Source organism: Schistosoma mansoni, chromosome 2 (genome assembly GCF_000237925.1).
Source record: "Schistosoma mansoni strain Puerto Rico chromosome 2, complete genome".
Lineage (NCBI taxonomy): Eukaryota > Metazoa > Platyhelminthes > Trematoda > Strigeidida > Schistosomatidae > Schistosoma > Schistosoma mansoni.
The window spans coordinates 14,240,888-14,268,562 of record NC_031496.1 but is presented as its reverse complement, the minus strand read 5'-3'; the positions used below and the strand labels follow the sequence as shown (position 1 = coordinate 14,268,562).

Here is a 27,675-nt window from a genome sequence, read left to right as displayed (position 1 = left end):
CATTGGTGAGGAAAACCAATTTATTACTTATTGCGAAATCGCACAGTGCTTTTATAAAATATGAAAATCATATATTAAATACAACATTTGCATATTTTCCTTCACTTGTCCTTTAGATACTTCATTATTCTCTCAATCTTGTTGTTATTTTGATTTTTTCTGCTTTCCTTCCTCTTCTCTTTATTTCACTCTTTTGCTGATAAGCATTCCATTTCTGACTGTTGCTACATACTACTTATAACGCACGCCACATAAGAACAAGATTACTTTTTACCTTATTATTTACTCAAAAATCGCAAAATTGTTAATACTTCACATACACTTCAAGAAAAGTTATACTAAATCAGTTAAAGCAAACCTGTCTAAATGCTAAATCTTCACGTCTGGCCATCATTTTCTGTACTAATTGACAAACTTTAATCTTTATTTGAAGAGAATGTACGCATTCCAAGTGACGAACATACCTACAAAAAGAATTATAAGTTAAGAAATAAACTTTAGTGTACTTAATGTATTAAAGGAAAGAAAAGTTATAATGTTGACAGCGATATTATTAACAAAAACGGGCCATAAAAATACATACATCCCATAGCATATTGTGTAGCTGTAAACATGTATTCTGGTTTAATTATTCACATGCGAGTGGCGTATCCATGGCAAAGGCAAAAGGATTATGTAGACACCCAGTTTGATCTAACAATAGCGTCCATTTTTTGCATATAATATGGGGTATCACCGTACTTTCCATAATGATAAACAAGTTGGTATCATAACAGAGTAACATACAATAATACTTATTAATGTAATAATGCTTAACGATGTTTCATCAAAAATTGGTTCATGAATATTGGTGTACCTGCCTACGCAATTAAAACTGACAAATCTCTTGATATTCTGTTACATATGTCAAAATGCTATATACAGAGACCTGTTCCTAAAGAAAGCACAGAATATAGAAGTTTAACGTGCTAGGTTTTTACCCAAGTTATATGAAAATATTTTCGCTCAGTAAGATGCTATCATAAGCTTACTCCAAGACAGTTACAGTATCTTCCTGTCTTTGATAGAAGCCTTAGAAATCGAAAGTATAAAGTTGCAGCTAAGAGAAACTCTGAATTTTAGCCAACTAAAATTTATATATATCATGAGTATGTTCATGGAATTTCAACTATAAAACAATGATATCTCCTATATGACTGTTTGATTTGACTATTTAGCGAACTTTCTAATTATGTTTAATATAAAAAACCACGAATATGGAGTGAGGTTACTGGAAGGGTTTAGCCATATGTCAAATTCACAAATTAGTCAGTTTAATTATTTCTAACTATATTAAAAATTTATTGATCTGTAACTACGATTTTCAACTTTCACCAAAGCAGTTTCTAAGCTCCTCAATAACATGAGACGACGTGTGCTAAGTTTGTTAAGCGCAGTGCTAGTTTCACATAATGGCTAGAACAATAAATACTTCATTTATTAAGTTCATTGAAACCACTTCACTCTCCTAACTTGTTTAACACAGTTTCAAAGTTTATTTATTTATTTATTTGGACACATAAATATAAGTACAAAGGGTCTGATGATTTATATCGTTTCAAGAGTTGAAGTTCCTTGTGGGATTCCGTCTCGTTAGGTGGATCAATCGTCACAGGCCATAGAGGGCAGGACAATCCGATCGATGTTGTCGGAGCAGCAGACCAGTTGAACTGCTCCTCAAAAAACTGCACAGCGTCCAACACGACGATTGTTGTTATTGATTGGCACCTCGTCATCCTCACAGATTGTTTCACTCACATTAGACTTCATGCTGCCAGTGGCTTGGATGAGTTGAAAGAGCTTCCAGCAGTTATCGGATGCAACTGCTGCTTCCAACTCATCGGCGCACCCTCACCATCAGCCTTCTCAGTCTTTACGCAAGCTTTGCCCAATTTCATTACGTAACAGCCTTCGTTTGTGGTGAAACTCACGGTCACCCGGAGTAGACCCACAGGCTTCGATGAATTGTAAGGAGTCTAAAGAAACTCAGTGCTCATAAGCCGCAAGCAACTTCACTCGCCATTTTCATAGCATCATGCAATTACAATCAATGATCATCTATACTTTTCGATGGGATCTTAGCTAGCCTTGAACCTAGCTTGGTTTGATATTCAGTTGTAACAGGAGCTGCAACCAATTTACTGACATCTATCTTTTTAGGATGTTGAATTTATTGGCCACTGAAAAGTAAGTTAAGATCAGCTCAAACAAGGACATGATTAGAGTCCATTTAGGTACTCCAAAAGAAGCGGCAGTCCTGCATACAACCACGCCAGCGGTGGCTGATCGCGTTGTGATCAATCTGAGTCCAGGCATGAGATACAGAACGAAGACTCCAGGAAACAAATCGGTGATGACTGTGCCGATAGTTAGTGCTAGCCAGAAACAGGTTGTAGTCTGAGCACAGTTGTAGCAGAAGGTCACCGTTATCTGACTTGCGACTAAAAAGTCCCCATCAACCACCTAAAGAACTTTCTCCTGTGCCAGGATGCTCAACCTGAACATTCAAGTCTCCAGCCATTATTATAATATCTGTCCAACACACTTTTAACCAGTGATAAAGCTCATACTTGGTTGCATCCGGGTTGTAATTTGTCGGAGCATAGGTGGAGAAGACGAAAAGATGTCGTTTCTCACACCGATTTCTTCGCACTTTGATGAAGCTTTCTGATCTAACACCACATAACCGACTGTTGATGGGAATCAAATTGATCAGTGCTGCCTAAGCTCTAGAGCTTAGTGCGACATCAGGGTCAGCAAAACCAGACAGAGATGCCACAGGGTCCCCGGATTAACACACGTGAAACAAGTTTTTCGAAGCGACAGATGGAGAGTGAATCCGTAGTACTTCACTAGAGTCTTAAATTCAGGTTTCACATCGATATTAAGACTTTCTAAAGACACGGCCAACATCATCTGTTGCCCAATCTGCATTAGCGTGACAACGTTGAAGAAAGACAGTTTGAACGGTGCACGTGGTTTCAGAAATACTGTTTCAGTATTCATATTCGGTTGTAGCATTCAATTTTCAACCAGTCAGGGATTGTAATACTGCTCTGGTGCCCAGACAGAAGCAGGAGGTTTAGCCGAGAAGGCATTGGATATAAAGTTGTTAATTAATAGTTTAAACTCAATTATATTGCTATTGTAGTGAATGCGAGCACGGGTGAGGACAATCGACTAAGCTACATTACAGACTATCTCACTAAAATCTGACAACCATACAGTAGACAGTTAATTTGCCAAAATAACAATCAATTGTCTCAATCGTGATTGTTCCCTCTGTAAATATCAATCCATCTTTTCTGATTTCATTGTTTATGCATTTTCACAACGATCGCGCTTCGTTCCTGTTCTTTCCTTATCGGTCTTCTGCCAAAATACATTCTATGTCTGACCATCACCATATACTACTTATATGGATATAAGTAACCCACACCACACTATCGGTGAATGGGGAATGACAAAACAAGGTGTGTGTATGACATACCGTAACATTAAAGTAATGTTGACGTGTACAGAACATCTTTTTCCTTTATTAGATATCAGACTATGAACATTGGTTTATTGACTCGCCTTGTATAGGTGATAAAAGGTGAAGAATATTTAATTAACTGAATAAAATTAAGCGACCAATGAAAATTCCTTTTCCGTTTTTTGTCGAGCAGTCTGATTTTCTTCTTGCATATATTTCCCTAATACTGAAAAGAATATCGCATAACTCCTATATGCTAAATCTTTATGATAAAAATGAATACCAGAAATCTTGTTATTTATGTTATATACACAAGAAAGTCTATTACCTCTTAAGGAAATACAAATTCAGTTAATTTGAACAGACAAACATAATACTAATTATTGAAATTTGAAAAACGATTTACAAATAATCTTTAAAGTGTAATATTGTTTTTGCTAAACAATGCCAAAATTCCATACTGTATAAACGAATTTTGTAAAATAAAGAAATTTGATTAATTATTTACTATAAGCTAGTAGTAGATTAAGAACGACTGAAATAATTGTGTAATATATGTATGAAGTACTACAATTCGGTTTTTTTTCAGATTGCACTACAAGTTAAGGAGACTATGATTAACATAGCTTCAATCATATATATTTTCTATATCATTAGCTTGGAAATTTACCAATACACTTATAGTTAGCTGACTATTACTGTTGTTTTGTAAAACGATATAATATATAGTAGTTGAAAAGAAAGCATACAAATATCAATAAAAAAGACTATAATTAGGTTAGATATACTATTTCACATTTCTATAACATAAAGGATAAATACTATAGAGAAGTTGTATGTTGAACTAGTGAGCTATTGAGAAATATATTACTTTAAATTTTGATAGGATACAAGATCCATTTTTATAAATATAATATCTGCTTCAGAAGCACATAATTATGTGGAGAGCACGTCAAGTTATACGGTAACATGAAAGATGAAAAGCATGCAACATATGAAAACAATCAAGTCAATAGTGTTAACGTGATTGTTCTCAAAATTTAAATTTTGGAAGATGATATCACATCAAATATAGTGTGAATGTTATTAAAGAGTTTCTAACTGCTGTCCTAACTAACGTTAATGATGAAAATACTGTTTACAAAATTCATCATTTCCTTTAAAGTTAATTCAAAAGAATGTTTTGGAATTTATTCAATTTAATTATTTCAAAGTATTCGGAAGTGATGGTAAATCAGTTGATGAGGTCATGAATCTTCATCGACTGAGATGGTTAGGCCACGTGTTACGTATGCCTGAACACCGATTACCAAGACGCGCTATGCTGACTAGTGTAGGGGATGGTTGGAAAAGAGTTAGGGGCGGCAAAACCAAAACGTGGCATCAGTGCTTCAAGTCACTAACTTCTAGTCTGAGCTATGTCGGTAGATGCATACTACTTGGTTGGGGTCTGCGTGACTATCGTAACCAATGGTTGGAGACTCTACGTGATATGGCTCAGAATCGATCACAATGGCGTGGGTGTATACACTCTTTATCTTCCCTTAAACCTTGAGATTAAAATTACTTCATATCTGTCTTTCTTCCTGTACTATATCCTTATATACAGCCTTTCTTTCATATACTACCACCACTAAATTAACTATTTCTATGAACTCGGTGTTCATCTTGTGCTAACGAGGTATGTGTTGTATCCCGAAGAGTATTACGAATGGTAACTTTTGGGGACTATTTATTGGTCAATATAATATGTATATTTCCTATTGTAATTAACCTAATCATATTCGTTTCCTCTTATCACCAACTTTATTTTGACCTTTGAACTATTATTATACGATCCTTGAGTTATCATCAGTTTATTGATTACTATTCACAGCCACATTCGGCTAAATATTGTACAAATGTTATTATCTATTTTATGGGTCGATATGGTTTGTTTGGTTGGTATATAAACTCAGTATGTTTGAAATACAATGATTCATACCACTGAGGCTGTTATCGGTGTTTTGGACTTAACTGGCTGGGCTAGGCAGATCGCAGGACCGGTTAGCACTCTAGACTGCTCGTACAAGTTTCGTGTCACTGTTCCAATCGATAATTCGCTGCTCCCTGATTGGCGGTCTTATCGCGTCACACATTAACTAGGCATCCACTCGGCCACAAGTATAACAGTATGGCAACTTGGACCGATGCATAAATGTGCCTGGTCCCACGTTGTAGCTGACTTACTGACTGATTTCAAAGATCGTGAAATATTACATCAGTTAAACCTCTCTCTCTAATGTATAAGATCTAATCAAAATTATTCGACATTAGGAGATTAAAAAAAATCATGAATTCGTTCAATATGGATATAACATAAATAAATTAATAATTAAACAAATTAACAAATCAATCTTACCTAACAATATTTAACATAAGACTTTCTATACTAACTAATTCTAAATGATCACTTAATCGATCAACCGATTTAGTTCGTTTATCTAATATACTACGCATAATAAAGATGACATTTTCAATAAATAATGTATTGGTTTCTGTAACAACCACTTGTTGTTGCCCTTGTCCTGAAAAACATGCATCCACATGATTACGTAATTGATTGAATAAAATTGGATAAATCAAAGGATTTAATTCATTTCCAATTGATTCTTTAACATGTTTTTGTATTTGATGCCCAAATTTCTCATGTTGACAACTTATAAGCAGTAAAAGATTACCAATAAACCTGTAGACAAAAAAAGCAACAAGAAAAACGGAAAAAGGAAGTCAAGTAACAAGTGCGTTTAGTTCATATGTTGAATTATAAAGTGAAATGGATTTTCATTGAATTACAAATATATAGTAAATAGAAAATGTTAATTAATCAATTTCTACAATGTTATTCAGTAAACTTCAATTCAACTTTCTAATGAAGTAGAAGGTAGAATTTGCTTCATTTCAAATATATATCAATCCTAGAATTAATTCATTTTTGTATTGTTTGTCTGAATCTTCCCATTGATGTTTAGGACCGCAATTGATCATTCTCTTATTGGCATATATGCACTCTGTGCGGAAGATCCAAACTAACAATACAAAAATGATTTAAAACTTCATCCATTGTACAAACTAGTGGCTATCTGGACTAAGTAGTTAAGTAGATAATGCGATGGCATTTGAAGTGAACGGCACTGGGTTGGAGTCATGGAGTGACCATGAAATCTGAGATGCAGGTACATACAACGGACGAGCCCCAGTAATTGGACGAAACGCACGTCCTGGATTACACTGCTGGCCGCCATCTATTTTAGCTTATGATTCTAGAATTACATATTATATCGAGAACATAATAATAAACTTAAAAATGTGTGTCCAATTACTAACATAATATATTTTCCTCAACAATCAAACTCAGGGAAGTTCACATTTATGTATTCAGCTTTAATCGATACATTTTATGTGAGAATTTGGCAATAATACTCTTCGGACTTAACTGAGATAGGCAGAGCTAGTTCAAACTTATTTGTTAATGAATGAAAGTTAAATGCTTCGACAATCAAATCACTGCTCCACTTCAAAATCAGTCGAATGTATTCATAACTTGATTCTAAAATCAAATTTCACCTATTAAATTAGGAAGTTATGCTTCATGAATATATTACGTTCTTATTTTTCATTGTATAAAATTAACATTACAATGTATAGAATCAACAAATGCGATTATTTGGATGAACGAATTATCTGATAATTAATTAATTTCTGAATGTTTTTATTATATCAGTACAATTTGCCCTTAAACTGAAACTATACTATTTTGGAGAGTCTATCACGAAATACAATCAATAAGCACATATAAAAAAGAAAATATATGACCTAATACTATTTAAAAATATTGGTAAAGAGTCAATAAAATTAGAGAAGAATTCTCAAGTCATTCTAATAATTGCGAACATATGAATCTCAGGCTTTAATTTCTATGATTGTTATTAATTGTGTATATTATTTACGCAAAAATGTTATATTTGAACACCAAAGTTTATGGGCGTACTACACATTTCACTATCGTTTCCCATCATCCCCATCCTCTATTTAACACAGATCCATTGGTTTTAACGAGATACCAAATTTATACACAAACTTTGAATCTTTACTAAATTTTTAATCTGTCTCATAACTAACTGGCTATTCTTACCATTTATAAGTGAGGTTAGGGGTTGTGAGAATGCATTCATACCCTCTCTCTGTTGTTGAAGGATCCTCAATCGAGTTGTTAAATACCATTTGGCTGTGGTTGTGTTTGACTGAAAAACAACCCTTACCGGTACTTTTAAGTTAAACTCCTGTTGTAAATCAAGTAAATTTCCTAGTACTTAAAAATTATGCTGGAAATTTTTATACAAGTTATTAGCAAGTATACAGTAATAGATAAAACTGAATTTTTGTTAATGATAGTGAGCTGGTCAAAAACAATTCGAAAAAGCCATCAGTTTACCGATAAAATTAATCATTCTGATTAGGTCCCTTTTATACATTATTCTTCATTAACGGTGAATGAATATGTAAGTTGATTGTCTTAGCAGTAATAGACACCTTAATAGTAATAAACTGGACTTCTGATTTTTGATTACAGAACATGGTAACGTAGAAATGTAATTCAGCTATACTGTATTGTTATAAATAAGGGAAGATCTATCAAACTTTGAACCGTAACATGATCAAACAAACAAATAAATAACACTTACTGAGCAACAGGTGAGAATTGGTTATCTTGATTTAAACTAGACTGAACAAGTGAAAGACGTCTCGCAGCAGTTAATTCACTAAGACAGGTGCCATGAAATGAATGACATTTATGAGATTCATCTGTTTGATCAACATCACTAGTACTTTTATTGAAATTTGTACGAGACTGTAGGAAATAGTTTGCACGTAAACAATTAGGATCAAAATGTTGATGTACATGATCTAATAAATGCTGAGAACAATAATGATAATGAGGGCAGTGAATTTGTTGAGGTTTGGTTTTGGTTTGGTCCTGTAAATAAGTAAATTTATTTTGTGATCATCTAGCATAGCCCTAATCAAATGGACAATTTCAATCACAAGCTTAAATTAACTGAAGAATCATTTAAAAAACACAAACAGGACTAGAAAGATGTCAAATTCTCGTCAGGCACTCCTCTAATAATGTGCACTTGTAAATTAACGCAAGATCGAGTTCAAAACCTTCACGTCTCATGCTGAGAGTGATATATTGCAATTAATCATTTTATATTTTTTTAATTCATAAAAATTAAAATACTAAGAGACACTCTTTTGGTCCCATTAATGAGTTACTGTCTCACATATCGACTTCGTTGTAAGCACAAGCTATTGAAGCACCCTCAACTTGAACAGAACAACCGTTCACAGTCCCCATACTTTAGACAGTACGCTAGTGGATCATAGTTTGTGATATATATATATATATATATATATATATATATATATAATTCTACTATATTTTGGTATTCAAATATCCTAATTGATCATGGAGAAAGTAAACGAACTTAGAAAAAAGACATACATGTCAGGTAGCATTTTCTTCAAGAAAATGTTTCTTTTATATATATCTTATTTTTATCGATATACAGTATATAAAGGTACACTATTTACACGAATTATAAACGAAGTGAAAATAAAAGTGTTGTTTTATCATAACTTAACTATCCTCTGATGCAAATGATTACAAGTTAGTATATTTAGTAACAAAACACTATGTAGAATAATAATCAGCCAGTCAGTTAGTCGCAGCGTAAAACCTGGTACGTATGCAAATCGAATAATAATAATAATCAATGAAATAAAATCAAACATTTTTGTCAACAGACTTTACGTCCATAAAATTTGCTAATGAATTAAAAGGAAATAATATGTCATAAAATGCTTCAACATACATTATTCATTCGTGTATAGTCGGAGATATTCTAAGTAGCTACAGTAGTATAAAACTTTTTAAAGCTCATTTAAGTTTAATTAGTACTGAGTAAAGTGTAGCAAGAAATCTGTGACAGGGTGTTTTGATGATAAATAACAACTAATATTCAGTAGAAATTTGAGCGACTTGTAAACAATATTTCAAATAGTGTCGAAAAAGACTTGTAATACTATAGTGACCAAAATAATGGGAGATTTAAGCTTATAATATAGTTTGTGAATTCTGTCATTCTAATAATAACAGTATTAAAAAAAGCTCACACACCGCAACGTACTTCAAAACAAATGACAATAGTCTTTTCAAGCAAACATGTAATAAAAAAGAAAAAACTATGGGTCAAGTGATCAAAAACACATTAAACATACACAAGAATAACCCGATGAAGCTATTTGTGAAGAAAGTGAAGAAGATCCTTGAGGTAATGGTGGTATATTAAGTGCTACAGAACCTAATGCACATAGAAATCCAGTCATATTTGCCCATTCATTTAGTACATCTTCAATTTCATGGTCATTTACTGGCGATTGTTGACTGACACGACGTTTAACAGCCAAATAACGACTTGCACCTGAACTTATAGCACTTCCAGAGACAAATGAACTAGTTCCAGTAGACGTGCTTGACACAGAAACTCCACCAGTATTATTTGCTATTGTAAGAAGCATCCCGGTAGAACCTAAAGTAAATAAATTATTTCAAATAAATAATATTTCAATGAATTACCTTGGGCAGAAGAAAATCCATCTATATTCATTCCAGACACAGCCGTATCCACTTGATTAGATATAGAGTCTAGACCACTAGGTATAGATGCAGAATTACCCAGTGATGCAGATGAAAATCCGTTCACTGAAGTATTATTGGCTGAATTAGAAGTGGTATCATAACAAGAGTCTTCAGTTCCGTTTGATGGAACGGAAGCTTTTGATTTAGGATAATTTATTAGAAATTTTGTACTTCTTAGCCAAATCATATAAGTATGTTCCCAGGCCTGTATGCAAATGAAAAATATTTAAGTATTAGAAAAGTAATACAAAAGCATATTTATAAAACTATAGGACTGTAAGTATCCATTTTTCAAAATAATACGATTAAAAAAGTGAATGTTACATACATCTAGCTCGTACTTTTAGCCTAAAAGTAAGTCAAACTTTGTTCGAATCTATAAAATTTATGACTTGCATTCTTATGCATACAGTCAGTGACTTGGTGATTATCTTCCTTAAAATCTGTAGTTAAAAATTACAGAGTAGCAAAGTGAAGATAATTAGAGGTTTACAGTAGACTGAATTTAGTGGAAGCTCAACAATATGAAATTTAAAACTATTACCAATTATTTGGTTTTTCTTATTTATTTATTAACAACTTATATTGACTGTTTATTTTTGTAGACTTTCTTCACTCATGAAGTTAATTACCGGAACTCAGCTAAATACATTTCAGAAGATTGAAATTCTGACAAACTGATTGACCAAATATATAAGGTGAATCGAGACTGCTATTTACATAGAAAATATTCAGTCATCGTAAAATATTTTTGATAATTGTCACGATGGAAATAAACTCAAGAAATTTATGTATAAGGCTTTACTTCTACCTTATAAATGAAAGAAGAACTTTCATCAAAAAAATATATTTATCATTAATAAATCAAGTTGGTCAAGTCGGTCTCTCCAAACACTAAAAAGAAGAGGTAAGTTAAATATCAATTATTTACGTATTAAAATCTTTAGATTGGCTGTGTGATAACAGACCATAACAGATATATAGTAGGACCGGTTACAAAACTTACAAGTTTATTTCCTTGGGTTTGATGATTTATTTTTCTTAATAAAGCTAGAATTTGTTTTTGTAAGTGTGCACGTCCTGTAGTGACAATTGAACGACTGTGATCAGCAATCTCAGCATACACATTGTAAACAGGTAGAAGATCTGGAAGACGGAAGTCAGTAAAAGCCCACTGGGCTGGTAACGACCATGAACATGACTTGTCAGATGGACTGGTTGTATGGAGAATAGGATTTATAACTTTGATCGATGTTTGAGTAGAAAAATTTGTTGTACTATCATCAGAATATTCAGAACAAAATGTTGGATTACTGTCTGAATTTAGTGAGGTACTAAAACTAGAATGAGAGCTGGAGTCGTGGACAGACCGGGAAACAGCAGGATTACTAGCAACATTTGTGTATACTGGTAGATAGCTCACTGGAGTGCAAAGAGGACACCCACAATTGCATAAGGCAATACACGATCCTGGAATATTAGGACGAGTTCGGGAGTCATTATCATATAGTGTTGAAGAGTTTTGGAAGCGTACACATGTACTTTCAGGTGGAGTACTACTAGATGAAGCTGACGAAACTGCGAGTTTATAGCTAACTGTAGGTGGAGGTGACTTTCGGACCAAATCACTATGGTGTGAATTTGTTGTCAATACAGAAGTCTCTGCCCAATCTGATGTTTCTGTGGAAGAAGGAGCAGATAAATTGGGATTAACCAAATAACATTCACAATCAGAACACTGTACAAACTCGTTATCTGGAACGTAAGTGATTGTCGCTAAAGTTGCAGCATTACTCCAAAGTTCAGCTTCTTGACACAACAGACGAAAACAAGACATTGAAGTCAAAACAGCCTCTAAATCCAGTGACCATAGGTAAGTAAAAAATACTGTTTCTAGTTTAATAAGAGCCATTTGATTTCGTTTTGGATTAATTCCTAATGGCCCTAGAAATGGGCTTAAACATGAAGTATTTTGAGAATTCGTCTTTGAAGAAGGCGCTGGTCCAATATACACGCCACCATCTGTATAACTCATATCTAGATAAAATAAAAGATGTATTTTAAAGACGTGAATATGAACTACGAATTATTAAAGTTTGTTGTTACTAAAAAAGAAGCTGAACAAAGTGTTTTCTTTGCCCTTTGATTGTCCACTGGGTTAGAAGGAGCTCGGAGATTAAAAGCATTAATACTCTGATTCTATTTTGGCCGATTTACCAACAAGTAAAAAGCCAGCGCTCCCACTGGCAAAATAGACGAACTAATCGATAATCAGACTAAAGAGAAATCACACAACTGCTTTCCTATCATTACGGCCCGATTACAAGGGACCCAACACAACCCAAGGAAATCTGTTTTTGCCGACATAGCAGTTCATTTTTCTGTCTATTTGAATTTAAATCAGATATCTATTGAATGATGTTGTTTATCTTGAGAAAAAAATTTAACTCATTGTGTATACTCCCAGAAGTTCTTGATCAATAACATGATGGTAAAGAGACTATAAGGATCGTAGTAAATTAATATAAATTCATTGATTTCATGGATTCTTTCCAGCTTCTTACAGCCTACAAAATAATTTATTACTTAAAAATAGTGTACATAGTTTATATCATAATATCAGAAAAGTTTTGATCACTGAATATTATTAAAAAAAGAGGAACAAATACGGAGGAATTATAAGAAGGGTTCGGACAGTTGAATATTTCTATGCTAAACAATGTGAATATTTCAAAAAAGGAAACTTTATAAAACATAGTTATTGGATAATCGATATTGACAGTCACGTAATAACAACTATAAAAATAGAATAATCAACAAAGTAAAATACTTAAAACTCACATAAGGCATATGAATCGGGAAAAGGAATTACAGTTGTGAACATAGAGACAGATATTGTGTAACATTATTAGAAACTGAGGTCAGCATAACGTTTTTATCACCTCGTCAGATAATGTCTCAGTTTATACTTAAGAGTCATTACTCATCAGGAAGAAATAGATCAGTATAGAAACTAAACATTAAGATATTAGTTACACTGTAATGACTGTCCTTTATAAACAGAAGACAATAAAAAAAATTAAAAAAAGATATGAATTCATAAATTAATGTGGCTTACCTGAATTTGTATTTGTTTGCGTACAATTTGTAGCAGTAGATAAGCTATATCCAGTCGTTGCCGTTGTTGTCGTCGCTGTTGTGATAAAACTAGTTACACCTGTGGTATTTGTGTTTGTAGTTATATTAACATCCCCACTAACTGGCATATTAGATGTCAACAGTCCCCGTGTACAACATCCTGGTAGATTTGCATAATCACAATGTTGTTGAAGAAACTTTATACGACAGACAAGAATCTCTCTTAACCATTTTAAAACATCACATGAATTAGGTATATTACGATTGATTAATTTTTGAGCAATACTGTACAAAAGTTGTGGACTTAAAAAACCGGAAAGAAATCTCATTAGACAAACATAAAATGTAAGTAAAAGTAATGGAAGAAAATGGTCTAGACAGTGAATATTTTACCACTTAAGCTATCAACTTTACACATATTTTATTTCTCTGAAAACCAAATTTATGGCCTACAGTGGAAACTGTTTTAATGATGACATTTCGTAAACTTGTCTGAGTTCCAGATTTTTGAATTTATGTAATATATAGTGGGATTTCAAAGGAACTATAACCTATAGAATAGTACGTTTTCCATGTGAGCTCATTTTAATTGCATTTTGAAAAAAATTACCACCACTATCTGATAAAGTTATCAAAAGTATTATAAAAATACATTGGGTATATAACTAACTAAAAGAAAGATTTATTATTCGATCAATTAGGAAATATATCACAATATACGATTATACTTAATGAATAAAGGAAAGTATAGAGACGAGACAAACGGAATTAAGAAGACGATTTTCAAATTTCTGGAAAATTAAGAAACGAATGGTTTTCTATCTTATAAAAAACGAGCAGTATCAGTATCTTTGTATGGTGCTCAGAATATTTAAAATAATGACAAAAAATTCTTTTATGTCACCATAAAGTAAAATGATAGGGTTCAACATATCGACAGCTCAATCCTTTCTATGTCGATGACACAACAGGCGGATCAACCTTAACCGTAAAATCCTTAATCATAATCCTAAGTTTAAACCCTGACCAGGAACAGTGTGAGATTGCGAATAAACTAATCATCTCCTTATAAGGGTTTGAAAAGACATATGCTTTTAGTTATATGAAATAATTTATATGTCATTGCTGTTTCTATTCACGGATAGTAAAACCTGTACGTTAATTCAATAGATCCATACATTGTGTAAAAAGCTTTTTATTATTATTGTATTTTCAATACACTATTTATTCACAATAACCGTTTTCAGGTTCGACACCAATTAGCTAACAGTCACGGTTGATATATTGAAAAATTAGCCAAGCTCATCCTATTACAGACTGATTCAACCCATATGATTGAGCCGAATAGTCTCTCAAATAGAATTATTATCCGAAAATACTTAGTATGTTAAAAGATGAGTATTATTTCTTGTTTTTAAACTACATTACAACAATTAAGAATATATCGTGTCAAGTTATATTCAAGTAAAATGAGTTATAAAATTAGATAAACGACTAAAATAATTTATAGACTATCGTGATGAATAAGTTTAAGTAATCTATTCAACAGGGCTAAGTAACGTCTGTTGACACAAGAAGAATTGAACGATGGAGATATAAAACCATGTGTCAGATTATTTATGATTTCAATCAGACAGAATACCACAATTGTTTCAAAGCTTCTTTATTTGTACGAACATAAAGTTGATCAAAATAAAATCACTGAACCATTCAACTACGCATAAAAATCTACTAAGATATATATATGCATACCTTATTTCCCAAAACGCTTGGGCCGGTGAATGTAAATTCCATAGTCTTATATTAGCTGGTTGGTGAAGACAAAGTAAAGCATCCATTGCTTCTTGTGCTAAGTCAGACATAATAGATTGTTGTATTAAAGACATTAGGCCATTCATTAAATCAAACGTTGCTTTCTGAGCATCTGAACTTGAACGTGTCTGCGGACTCTAAACATGATAAACACCAAACAGTTATAAAGTATCGATAGGATATTTAATATTAAGAATCACTGATGGATATACTTTTAGAGTAAAAACAAAACCAGAGCAGTCGTTTGAAGAAACTTATTACGGAGACCGTTGAATTTTTTAGTTTATATCAATAACTTATGTGACCAATTTTGAGAGGTAATTCTAGGGATTCTAGCAAGAATCCTTAACCAGCGGATTTTAACCACGTAAGGAGAGAGACAGTTACCCACTAAGGCCATTTAATAATGCTTTTACAATATTCCAGGCTGAATAAACTTGAAAATTTAAACTGGTGGATCTCAAAACAGTAGTTTAAAGGTTAAGTGGGCTCCACGAAACCTGTAGCTCCTGAGTTTATTTCTCTTCGAGATTGCAGATGAGCACGTGATAACGGTCTTAAACTAGGACCATACAGCTGCTTAGTGCTTTCTATCTCCATTGGTTATCTAACTTAAGTATTTCTCAGATGTTAGTTTCAGTAACCTTATTGTTTGTAGAAGCTCATCGGTCACTGAATGTTTACTTCATCTCAGTACTGTTACATCATTTAATTAATATATTTAATATATATTTTATATTAATATATATTTTCAGGATACTCACTATAAATTTATTCACAAAATATAAAGGTAGGATTACTTCAATTTCTATTTCACTAAAACGTATGTTTATGAACAATGAATTCACTTCCATTTTACTTATTGATTAAAACATCTACAGTATACTACAGAATACAATATCAAGATACAACTTTGTATCTAGGTGGAGATCCATCTGACACATTTACAATGTTAAAAATTGCTTCTATCAGAACATTGAAAACATCAAATACTATATTTTTTGTATAACCCAATGAATATTCAATCCTGCTCTCATGATCGCTATCTAAATGCTTAAACCTTATGAAGTGTAGACAATTTCAAACTCACAATGCATTGGCTAAGTGTCGCATAATTAAAGCAATTGGCAACTGATCTACAGTAGTAAAAATTAATGAAAATTCCTTAATCAATATTTAGCGTGCAAACAACAACTAGACTGTTCATTCAACAATGTGAAATAAATTGTACTGTTAGTAAAATAAATAAACCTCTTTCAGCAATTCATTCTGTGAAGGCTAGAAATTGCGTAACATCTTTTATTTTCATTATATACTAATTTGCTGGTAATAAATTAGTCAGAGTTAATGGTAACATACGTAAATATAGACGATAAGCATAGGTATATTAAATCAAATGTTAGCAGTGACACAACTTACATAAAGCATTAATAATGGGTTAGCATTCAGTAGACGAACCATATTTAGTAGTAAATTATATTTATTCATTAGATTATCTTCAGTTTTATCTTTGTTTTTTAAATTCATTTTGTCTCGAAATGTAAGACTCTAAAGGAAAACCAAGGAAAATAATAAACAAAATAATGTATCTAAACAAGGAGTTTGCGAAGACTGTCAAAACTGAAGTTTGGTTTCATAATGGACTAATATTAGCTAGTGAATTATTGAAAAACTCGAAGAGTAGTGTGAATAATTGTTTATAATTTCTTTCGACACTTCTCAAGTTTTATCAGTTGACCGATGATTCAGGATGGAATTTTTCATACGTCTTATGATAGATGTACCATAAGGTTTTGAATTAATGTACTTCCAAGCAGCCTCATACTAGAACAAATAAACCGTGCAGTGCTTTTTAATTGTTAATAGCGTGTTTGCTTATGGCAGCGTGTGATGAAAACTAACCTTGAAACATATTAGCACGATACATATGTCATTAGCCGTGAAACAATAGTCTAATACGGAAACGTTAACTGGTTGTGTGATTGATCTATTGATCCAGACCTAACCACTAACCATTCATAGACTAATCACTACTGTTTCTTGAATAATAATTTATGATGACTGAATTGATGTATGCCAAAAGAGATTTCCAATTCCTCACATGTTTGCACAATATTGAAACAGTCGTGATTTACAGAGTGTACCCAAAAAGCTTTTTGTATGCTTGTTTATTTGATTTTTGATATTTATGGTTGATTCAACCTCTGTTAGTAAGTGACTTTTTTGAATTCATATCTCGTTACTACCAAGTCCCTAGAAGGATGTTTTAGATGGTGTCCAGTATGATACATTTCTCTATTTATTTAGGACCTGGATATTGTACCTAGTGTCATGTTCAATGAAACTGAAATTTATCTACCCAGTAGAAAAGTCGGGTTGCGGATACTGGGTTCAAATCTCAGTGTGAATAACAACACTAGGATGCAGGAATGTACAGAAGATTATTTCAAAATAGGAATTAGCGTGTGCCTTATGTATATACAAGGAACTATGAAAAATATAGTTATGCATCATGTTTTAGGAGTAAGCATTTGTATGAATGACTACCAATGTTCAGGTACGATTAAACGAAACTTGATTTCATCATTCTATCATGCTCTAGTTAGAGAAACGGAATTCCAAAACTTCAATAAATAATCTGTGCCCCTTAGGTTGTAGTGTGGTGTAGTATATAACGATGGTTGGGCGTTGAATGTATTTCAGTAGAAGATCGATAATGAAAGAACGGGAACGAAACGCAATTGTTATGAAAATGCATGAACAATAATAATTGGAGACGATGGACTGATATTTGCAGAAGGAACGGTGAAGATTGAGACAATTGATTAATAGTTTGCAAATTAACTATTTACTATATGGTTCTAATATTTTAGTAAGATGTTCTATAATTTTGTGCTTAAATGAATTCAATCAAGTGTAATTATGAAAAAACTACAGAAAGAAATTCTCAGTCTATATGTGCTGTTGTTCAAATGACTTAAATATAGTCGGTCAGTTACTGGTCCCTTTTTGGCTGGGTGATTCATGACATCCCATATCACTGTAAGGTATACATGCTATATGTAACACCTCACATTACAAATGTAATAAACGTTTCCCATATGTTTCTAAAATAGGGTTGAAAGAATCTGAATTATTGATTTTTAGTTTGCAAATAGTAAACAAATATCCCGTTTGTTTTTCTTACCATATAATATCATCGATAAGAAAGCTTATTATTTGTTTATGTAAGATCATGAAAACAAATAGATAGTCGACCGTGTGCACAAAATTGGGAGAATTATTTTATTCTTCTGATAGTGAAACAAAACTGAAACGTTATTCATGAATACATAAAGAATAAACCTATGTATGTGTTTGTTTGTATATTTGATTGGAATAACATCAGGTATACTAAAATAATTATAATCAATTATCTTTTGGAGAAAAAGCAACATTATGAAATAAGCAATTAATAATATGTATAAAATCACGATAAAAGATTATTATTTTTTATGCATTATAAGTAAATTAATTACAATAAACAATTATCGTAAATCAACACTAAATAAAATTATATTATGGATAATTATTATTCGATTTTGTAATGGACTGGTACTAAACGGTGAACTTCTGAGAACTAGGAACTACAAAACAGTTGTTTTGACTTACTCTAAAACTCATCAGAAGTAAACATTCACCACCCAAACAGCAATAGAGATTACAACCTTCTCACCTTGTATCCAGAATAATATTTTTATAAAACTAAGCAAGATCTAATGGTCTTTATTTTCAGTTTTAGTCAATTCGCAAAATAAAACGATGAATATCTGTTGTTCAATTTAGACAATTACTACCAAACCTGTGTCATAATAATAAATAAATTTCTACTAGTAACCGTTATCAAAAGAACCCTCAAAGCTCTAATGAAAAGCTGTGATTAATGAAGCTCAACTATGTCCAAAATAAAGCAGATATCACTGACGGGATCCGGTGATGGTTGCTACATATTTCGACTTGATCAAAAACATAAATATAAGCAACTAGATTCCGTACAGTGGTCTGGTGGGATCATGTTCGCTGTGAGATCTGAATACCTTGGTTAAATCCCGTGTGAGATATTTGATGCTCACATTCTAAAAGTATGGAAAGTGGAAGAAATAGCTTTTGGCTATTATCCAGTTTGTAATGATTCTTCCTTTTATACAAATCCATGATGAAAATCAGCTTCCGATAGAAAATGTTTCACATTACTCATGTGTTAATAAATGATTTTACGAGTAAAAGCGTGATACAAAATAATTAAAGATCGACATTAAAAAAAGTAATATATTAGTAGAGCTTTTTTTCATCTAACCTTAGAACAAATGCAGCGATTTACGATTACAATCGTGAAAATATAATTAAACTGTTATAACTACTAGCATTTTTAAAAATGTAGTTTTCCCCTCAATTTAGAGCTAAATGTAGGCTGCAGTGACCCAGATTGGTTATCATTAACTAGGATAATTACATTTTCTTGAGAACTTCGCCATCCCCATGACTCTGGGTAAACTAATCTACAAATGTTGAGTACATATAAATAGTTCTACGTTTACTACCCTGCCATCTGCATATGTAAGACTTTACTGTTGTGAGGTTGAAACGGACACCTTTTGGAATGTTAAGCTCCTGTGTGAAAATAACCAGATCTGAATAAAATTGTAATACCCAACAAATTTTAGCATTATTTTGTTCATTAAATATGTCAGTGCTTCATATAAGAGTAATTCTCAATGGGAACTTCGTTTTAATCATCTAAAGCTATCTACGTGTTTTCGGTGAATACGCCACTGTTGCGCATCCCCACTTGGCAAATGAAAGAAGCTAATAAAGTGAAAATTAGGGCTTGAAATGAAATCCTCAGTTCAAACTATGCTTTTATATGGAGTATTCGCTCAGTAAATGAACGTAAAAATGATAGATATTGCACATATATTGAAAATTGAGAGGTAGATGCTCTACAAATTTGGGAAGATGTAACCCACCACTCTCTTAGAAATAACAGAGAAAAGCCACAACAAATGTTACAAAAAAGCGCGCTCTCTACTGAACTATTGAACATAGCTTATGTCAAGACTTTACAACGTCTGTATAGTTTAATACTAATCTACTTCTACAATGACTCATTTAATCATAGGAACCCATTGTATCAATGATAATTTAATATTAGGATAAATAGACATCGATCTACAGTATCTGACGGTTATTACAACAATTACTTCACAATAATTGTATAGGATGAAAAACAAAAGCATTTTGAGCAGATCAAATTACGACTGAAATATTAACATGTTTGACAAACAAAATTAACACAAAATAACCATCACTTTTAAAAGTTATTTTTGATTAAAATATATTTTTCAAAATCGTAAATTAAAATCTTACTTGAGTAATTCGAATCGGTGGATGATGGTTTACACGATTTAATGTTTCTAAGAACATTGAACGAATTTCAGTGGATTTCGAATAAAACGGGCTAACATCAGGCCACCATGCTAGACGTGACTTAAGAACAAAAAACATAAGCACAAATTGTATTTTAATAAATGATATGAAACTAAAAAGTAGTGCTAGTATCGAGACTTATGATGACTAGGTTCAATCTTGATAGGACTACTTCACTAAATCTTGTTTAGCCAAAAAACTTATTTAAAAAAAGGTAAGTTTTAGTTATAAGTGAAGATTAGATATGAAATGGAACATATAATCACATGTAAATAATATATATCTTAAGGAGTAAAATAAGAAATAGAAAATATACATCAATGGTTGTATGTTCTTTAATAATTCATATCAGTATTTACAGCTAGGTCACTACAGGTAATTTAAAAGTTAATAAAGAAAACTAACATAAAACTACAAAAAGTTAAACATTTCTTTCAGTTTATAGAATGTTACATTTGTGATTCATTAAGCTACAATGCCCTATATTGAACCATAATGACAGTTCAACAATGCTATCAAGTTAAGGTAACCTTTAGGACTTAATAAAAACCAAAATCAATTCAGGATTTCATATTATTAAGTAGAGGATTTGTGCAGATTTTTTCAGTTTGAGATTGAGAACTTAAACAGTCAGATTTTAAAACTAATGAACCAAAATCATTTTGCTCACCATGAGGCCTAAAATTCCTGAATTTGACACCGCGTGTGGTAATGTGTGAACGCTGCTAAGAAATATCAAACTGAGACGTGTAATACATTCAATGTTAACTAATTTTAAAAACAGTTCTATGATTGATGACAATTCAGGAGAGAAATTAATATTATAATACAAGACCTAGGCAAATAAATACTGTCCAATTAGCAAGTAGCGTTATCAATAAATATTTCTTTAATATTAGCTGTTCACTGTAGCCTTATAATATATGATCCAAGGTATACAAATAACTAACTCAGTTTACATTTATCGTTCTAAATTATTGACAGTATTACTCAACGATTTCAAAGGAGACTGAATTACATTATTCTAACAGCATCTACAAATTTATACTAATAGCTCTTTCCTTTTAAGAAACCATCATAACTTCAACCAGTTCGATAAAAAAGTAGGACAGTCTACTATAAGACTAGGGATTTAAATCTTTGAATTTTTTAACTTATAACTGATTGGCAATAAAGAGCTAAAATATCATCATCATAGATGCGAATAAAAATAACAACAACAATTTAATTCGGATGCAAAAGTAAACAAGTGCTGAACTTTTAAAATAGCATTAACAGAAAATATTATGCTAGGATATTTTTAAAAGCTAAACTCTCGAAGCGATAAAGGGGGAAAGATTACAATTTGAACAAGTTTCTTTTGAAGTAAGATTTATTTGTAAAATTTAAAACTGAAACTCTTCCGAAATATATTTTTCAGAATCCGGTAGAAGCGTTATGTTTAGGAGATGGTTTTCTTAATTATTCGGGTAAAAATATGTCATTTGAATAAAATGAACCGGCGAGACCATAATTTATTAACGGCCTTGAACGAATCTTAAGTGACCTTGAGGAATATTAACTAATCAAAAAGCAGTCAGTATAGAGTAGAAAATATATTAAACAAAGCGAAAGAATAAGAGTGGATACACTTCTTTTACATGGTTTAAAAACTTCTCAAGGTTAAAAAGAGTTTTAGAGGTGCTGAAATCGTAATACATAAGATACAGGAACACATCCATATGGCTCCATAATAGTCGACCTCTAGAGCCATATTAAGGTCTCAAATACTCTTTCAGCCTCGATCACATAGCTTCAATATTGTTTGTATGTACTCCGGTTGTTGGATCCACAAAATGACGCTTGGGAACAACGACAAGATACATACAATCAAGTCTATGTATGGATTGGTACGCTCCCCAATCATCCGTATAGATTGTAGTACTCAGCTGCACATATTCCCGTATAATTAGTATTGTCGTTGTAGCCTGTCGGTTTTAACCCGTTGGAAGTGTCCCTTTTGAGATGACCCGTAGTATATTCCAAGGTCCTGTGAGATATGATTATGGAATTGCTACTTACTCAGTCTTCTTTAACACTATGTCCTCTGCTGAATTTTCGTTTCCTGACAACTGTTTCATCTATTTTAATGATTCTCTCAACTCTTCGAAACGACTCATGCAAGCCTGTCAATTTTCATGCACATATATCTCTACAATACTCATATGATTGAACAGCCTAAGCTTCCGTAACATCCGTAAATGTTTCATCCAGTGTTACGGATGCTTTTATTGTCCAGTTCGCAACAATTATCATAATTTGCCCTAGCCTCAATCTGGATCAAGCGAAAAGTTTCCATTCTAGCAGACTTCTTCCTCCAACATATATTATGTCGAAAGACAACATTATCATGGTAGCCTGCACAGGGCCCACAAGTCGTTTGACTACCACAATCACAAATAAAGGATCTTCTTACTAATCCCGCTTTTTGTAGCCACTTAATTGTCACGTCCTCTCTAAAACCCGCTGTAAACAAATCTTACGTGAGCATCAGGTAATTAAATAGGCTCCGTGACCTTAAAATTCCTTAAACGCTTCTGATTGTCTCGTCCATAAATTATAGTCTCGCCAGTATGTTACTTTCCGAAAAATAGTTATTCAAATAAGTTTCTATGAAAGTAAACAATAAAACATGGCAAAAGCCTGAAATAAGTGAATGTAGAGAAAATCCTAGGTGCACTTAGCTGGATTTTTTAAGTAGTTTTATGACTAATATTATTAATCAAGGAGTGATTTCAATACTTATAAAAGATATTTCCGGCGTTGAAATTGGGACATAATATAAAGTAAGATGTCTACAAATATTTTGGACAGACTTCGTTTTGTGATCTTCAACGCTGTTGACTGATATGTGTGTCCAACCAAAAATAAGTACAACAGTAGAACAAAAAGAACAATCCATGTCTCAGGTCATCAGACAGAAGAAAAAGTTCTTCTTTACTTCATATACTGCACATTATGTATGAAGCAGACAACAAAATTATAAATGTTTAGTGTTATTCAATTAGAATAGAATTCATAGTATCATCATAGTCGTGGTTATAAAGAAAGAGTGATCAAACGACATCTATTAAAAAGACTTATAGTTGGTGTTGATGAGTTCCCTTCTTTATCACTCTTTTTTCTGTTGCACTAAACACAGTCAAAATAAAATGAACTCAACTCATGTCCGTGGCCTTCATTTTGTTCCAATCCTATGGTTTACTATTGTTTCGTCAGTTTACATAGTGAATTATTCTTAAGAATATGGTTGAAAGATCGACATGATTTACCACAAAACTTTGAAACATTTCAACAGTATTATATAGGAAGTTTTCCCTTATATTCGTTCTATGTTTTGTCAGTGGGTTATTTACTTCTCAATATTAGTCAATCCTTACATTTATTTGTTTTAATAAATTTATTCTTGATAGTCAATAGGCAGTACATTGAAGTGATTTACTGTCTACCAAATGACCTTCAAAAAGAAATTAATACAGTAATAAATGATAAATAAAAGAACACGCATGGTTTACAAACGAGCATTCAAAAGACAGGTAGCTCGATTTACAGGGATATTTGACGGTACACTTTCGTGATGCATCTATTCCGATTCATATACGCCTTTTTAATTCTTTTTAATGGTTTGTTCATTTGTTTTGGTTCACATCAATTTATTGTTTTCATATCCTGCTTACATATACATACATGAACTCAAAATTTTATTTAGAAGATACTAGAAAGAACCTACCTGAGTAATTATACGATAAAGTCCAGATACTAGCACAGTATGATAAATAGCCGGTGATGTTGTTTGCAAGCAAACTTTGAGGAGATTTTTATTATGTGGTGTTATACGAAAATATGCAACGAAAAATTCTGTAAGTAATGATTCTGTTTCTGCTAAATTTTGATTGTTCCGCAGATATGGTTTATTTGGATTGAATAATAAATTCTACAAGATATTTTGATATTCATATAAAGATAAACAATGAAATTGAATTAATGAGAAAAAATTATCGCTAACCTGATGGATTATCAAAAATTTGTTTGGTTATACTAAAGATTTTTAATAACTGTTACCAGGAAAGATGATTAGAAAAACAGCTAAATAGAAAATGCTCGTTACACATCTAATAAAACCCATACACTTTGAACTGATAAAAATAGACCGTACTTATTTTTATGACACTTATCAAAAATATTAATGAGAGATACAAGAGGAAAATTTGAGAAGCTTTTATAAGCTGATTCAGAAGAGAAAATCTTTTTGTTATAGTTTGATGAGAATTTCTTCCATCTTAGTTTTAATAAAGTAACTCCTTCCACTGTATGATCGTAAGAAATTTCATATTTCTTGTTGTTCAGTTATGAAAAAGTCCATAAAGTAACTAAATTTATCCACACAGGAATATCAGACACTTGTATCAATAATGGGATCACTTCTGTAGCATAACGACTGGCAGTTTTTGAATCACCACGATTTGAATGTTGTAGGGTACAGATCAGTGCTAAGAGGCTTATAATATTTATATCTCCAATGATATCAAACAAACTGGAATGTCGTTTATACCTTGTAATATCATGTAAAACGTGAAAACTTCCTCTTCTACTCACTGACTCAAACAGATTCGGAAATATTTAATAAAAGAATATAGCAGAAAATTAAATTCCTATATATTCATTCTTCATTAATTTCCTAGCAACATTAGGAAGTCCATCCAATCTGTGTCTATCAAAAGTTCAAGTGAAGTAATACTATTTTATCGAAAGATATAATCATTGTTTAAATACTATTGTAACTTATTTGATTGTTTACTAACACTCCTGTCGTCAACTTATGCTTTGGCTTTTTATTTTTTCAATATTACTTCAGTATTTTATAGTTGCATTTAAGTTGCAACGAATGAAGATAGTGGTTAAATAACAGGAGTATCATGCCCAAAATGAACAAAATAAAACATTTTTAAACCCTAGCCGATAATTCACTTCTAGATTTATTTAAATGGTCAAACGAATAAAACACGATAATAGAATAAGAATTCGTACTGATGATAGATGAATCAACAACATAAATAGTTGCTAGCTCATCCTACTTGGGACCTAATGTTAAAGTGAGCAGCAAAATATCAAGAAACAAAACCTGTGCCGTAATTGCCAAGATTAAATATCTAATAAAATGATTCCGAAAACACAGCAGGATGAATGGAGATTAGGGGGGGACAAGAATTTCCACTCATTAAACCAATTCCTATCATTTTTGGATTACGACATTTATAGGATATCAGTTGACTATTAGAGCCGAATCATATTTACAACACGGAATTGTGGTAACGCTTTAGACGGAGAGTGTTGGAAAGTGACAATAAAAACAACAGGAACTACAGTACGAATCTGTTATCACTTGACTAAAAATTACACCTCTGTAAATTTCACAATGGCTTGGAGATTTGATACTTGCTCATTCGTTGATGCAATAAATTTTACCATAAAATATACTGCTTGTGTATATAGACGAAGCTAACAACGTAACTTCAGTCATCTTCTCGATGTTAAAAAGATAGACTGTTTATTTACCCATTCATAGTTGTTTTAAGTTTCGTTCTTAAAGAAACTGGTGGGTCGTGAGACAGTGAGCCGTGGTTGTTTAATGAGCAAAGATACACATCCATCTATACTAAGTGTATCAAACACTACACACTACTGTTAACTTCCTCCCACTGTTGATTTCACTACCTTAGATTCCATACTGTGAGAGAAGACGTTTATTTTGATTCAGGTTATCGGGTTCTCAGGTGTTGGTTGAAAATTATGTGTTTGCTTACTACGTGATCTAGTCTAGTGGTCTAATTACCACATTTTTTGATCTAATGTGTCTAATCTGTTATATATTAAATCGATAAAGTGGCCGGTTCGTTAGTACCGTATTGTCTTATGGTATACTGTGATGTCGCCAAGTATTTCAGCATCTCCGTTACAAGAAAAACATATACAAATTGTAAAATACATGATTCGTCTGAAAATTTTATATGCAGAAAAAATAATAATCAAAATAGTAATAGTATTTATTTAATTTTACCTGTAAATCAGCATATACTGAATGAACCAAAATAAAGAGAATATTATTTCTGTCATTTATATTGATGTAAGTTGATGCTTTGCATAAATTAACTGCAGCTAATAATGCAGCTTCCAACAAAGCTGGTTTACTTCCACTACTTCCATGACCATGAGAAGCAAGAGCTTTACGAACCTGAAATTGTGTTAGTGTTGAAATTTTTTTGTAAGGGAAAGTAAATCAAAGGGTAATGGAATCAATGAGTAGTTACAATTTAAAGAAATTAATGTATGATACATAAAGTTAAAAAAAACAACTGAAAAATGACCCCGGATTTGGGTAGAAAAGTTTAGTGAGTATATCACAGAGATAACATATTAAATAAATATGCTAATATCTTTCAGATAATAGTAGTATTTTCAAACAATAAATAAAAGTCATTACTTTATTCACTCGAATTATTATTTTTATTACAAACAGATTTATTTTTATTGTTTACTTCTAGAACGCAAGCAAACAAAAATAATGAAGTAACTAATCAAATTCATCAGTATTTTATGGCAATAATAATCGATATATATCCATCTTTAATTTCCATAAAACAATTCTTAATAATCTTTCATAGAAGTATGATTTGAGAAAGTCTTCGATTTAACATCAACAAAATAAGGGACGAAACGTTGGAATTGTTTATATTTCAATCGCTGAGACTATTTCAAATATAATTTTTTCACATATAATGAATTCTCTATACTCGGCGCTAAATTATTGTCAAACTATTCGTTCTAACCTTGACGAATATTCGTATAAGGGACATATTCTTTCAATATCTTTCTTCTGACCACTGCTAACTGTTACAGTACATTTGGATTGTCGCTACCACCGGAACTCAGAAAGCTCATTTTTGTCCGCTTTGAGATAAGA

The 27,675-nt window shown here is 32.1% G+C and overlaps 1 protein-coding gene across 1 annotated transcript in view; it reads right to left on the bottom strand.

Moving 5' to 3' along the window:
- The window catches only part of Smp_148460 (putative neurofibromin), a gene marked incomplete at both ends in the record, with an annotated part of 92,036 nt that overhangs the window by 56,567 nt on the left and 7,794 nt on the right, over positions 1 to 27,675 (bottom strand). Inside the window, 13 exons of the mRNA XM_018795782.1 lie at positions 359 to 464; positions 5,916 to 6,242; positions 8,239 to 8,359; positions 9,835 to 10,041; positions 10,362 to 10,464; positions 11,266 to 11,438; positions 12,054 to 12,194; positions 13,516 to 13,700; positions 15,150 to 15,346; positions 16,629 to 16,757; positions 20,616 to 20,735; positions 24,445 to 24,648; positions 26,773 to 26,946. Of these exons, the coding sequence (XP_018650060.1) occupies positions 359 to 464; positions 5,916 to 6,242; positions 8,239 to 8,359; positions 9,835 to 10,041; positions 10,362 to 10,464; positions 11,266 to 11,438; positions 12,054 to 12,194; positions 13,516 to 13,700; positions 15,150 to 15,346; positions 16,629 to 16,757; positions 20,616 to 20,735; positions 24,445 to 24,648; positions 26,773 to 26,946 (2,187 nt within the window). The remainder of the gene's footprint in view (positions 1 to 358; positions 465 to 5,915; positions 6,243 to 8,238; positions 8,360 to 9,834; positions 10,042 to 10,361; positions 10,465 to 11,265; positions 11,439 to 12,053; positions 12,195 to 13,515; positions 13,701 to 15,149; positions 15,347 to 16,628; positions 16,758 to 20,615; positions 20,736 to 24,444; positions 24,649 to 26,772; positions 26,947 to 27,675) is intronic.